Source organism: Octopus bimaculoides, chromosome 11 (genome assembly GCF_001194135.2).
Source record: "Octopus bimaculoides isolate UCB-OBI-ISO-001 chromosome 11, ASM119413v2, whole genome shotgun sequence".
In the NCBI taxonomy this organism is placed as follows: Eukaryota; Metazoa; Mollusca; class Cephalopoda; order Octopoda; family Octopodidae; genus Octopus; species Octopus bimaculoides.
Window position 1 is genome coordinate 7,628,002 of NC_068991.1, and position 980 is coordinate 7,628,981.

Here is a 980-nt window from a genome sequence, read left to right on the forward strand (position 1 = left end):
TTATATTATATTTGATCCTTTATATTGAACACTCAATATTTCATCTACATTCAATACTTTCTTTCATGGTGCCATCCATTTTTATTTTATTTTATATTATATATTGTATATTATATTATATATTGTATATTCCATATTCTATACCCCACATTGGTTCTGCAGGAATATAAATAAAACATAAAAAACAGACAGCGTTGGAACTCTTTTAAACAAAATAATATATATGTATATATATATATATATATATATATATATATATATATATGTGTGTGTGTGTGTGTGTGTGTGTGTGTATGTTTGTGTGTCTGTGTTTGTCCCCCCAACATCGTAAATTTTAAGAATACATCTTATATATTGACAAGAGGTGAAACATCACCTACCCGAAATTCTATCAGATAATGTTGATTTTGGTATGTTATAATGCAAAGATGCCTTTCTTAGAGTCATTCCAGCTTTAACTGCTGTTACAGCTGCTTTCATGGTCTCGTCAGTGTAGGATAACTTGTGTGTTATCCGACGTCCAGGCATATTGAAGGAGTAAAATCAGCAGACAGACCAATTCTAAGTAAAATAAATAATGAAAATAATCACATCCAGTAATAATTCAGTCTGCGGATCTTTTTTAAAACGGGGGCCACATTTTTCATTAACGAAACACTTTGAAACTTGGAACACTGGTAGAATGTGTCATATAAAACATCTTTTTCTCTTAGTCTTCTTTAAAAAAAAAGAAATCCATAAATTATTCCATGTTAAAGTTGTCGTATTTCTGTAATTTCAACCAATCACTGACGTCCATTCAGCCGATATACATTAAGTGCCGACTACATAAACAAACGATTCTGAAACAATTAACCCTATCCCTAACCCTAACCCTAGGGTTAGGGTTAAAGCAAACTTAAAATGAAAAAAGCAAATAAAACGAAGGTATGGAGATTAAATACGCTTTACATCGCTTAATGAGCCAAAGGAGTAAAGGT

The 980-nt window shown here is 31.0% G+C and overlaps 1 protein-coding gene across 2 annotated transcripts in view; it reads right to left on the reverse strand.

The window, feature by feature from the left end:
• Positions 1 to 980, reverse strand: part of LOC106874873 (uncharacterized) — a 6,335-nt gene that overhangs the window by 3,698 nt on the left and 1,657 nt on the right. For both annotated transcript variants that reach the window (XM_014922770.2, XM_014922771.2), the window contains exon 2: positions 381 to 561. In XM_014922770.2, coding sequence (XP_014778256.1) covers positions 381 to 528 — 148 coding nt within the window. In that variant the 5' untranslated portion in view covers positions 529 to 561. The remainder of the gene's footprint in view (positions 1 to 380; positions 562 to 980) is intronic.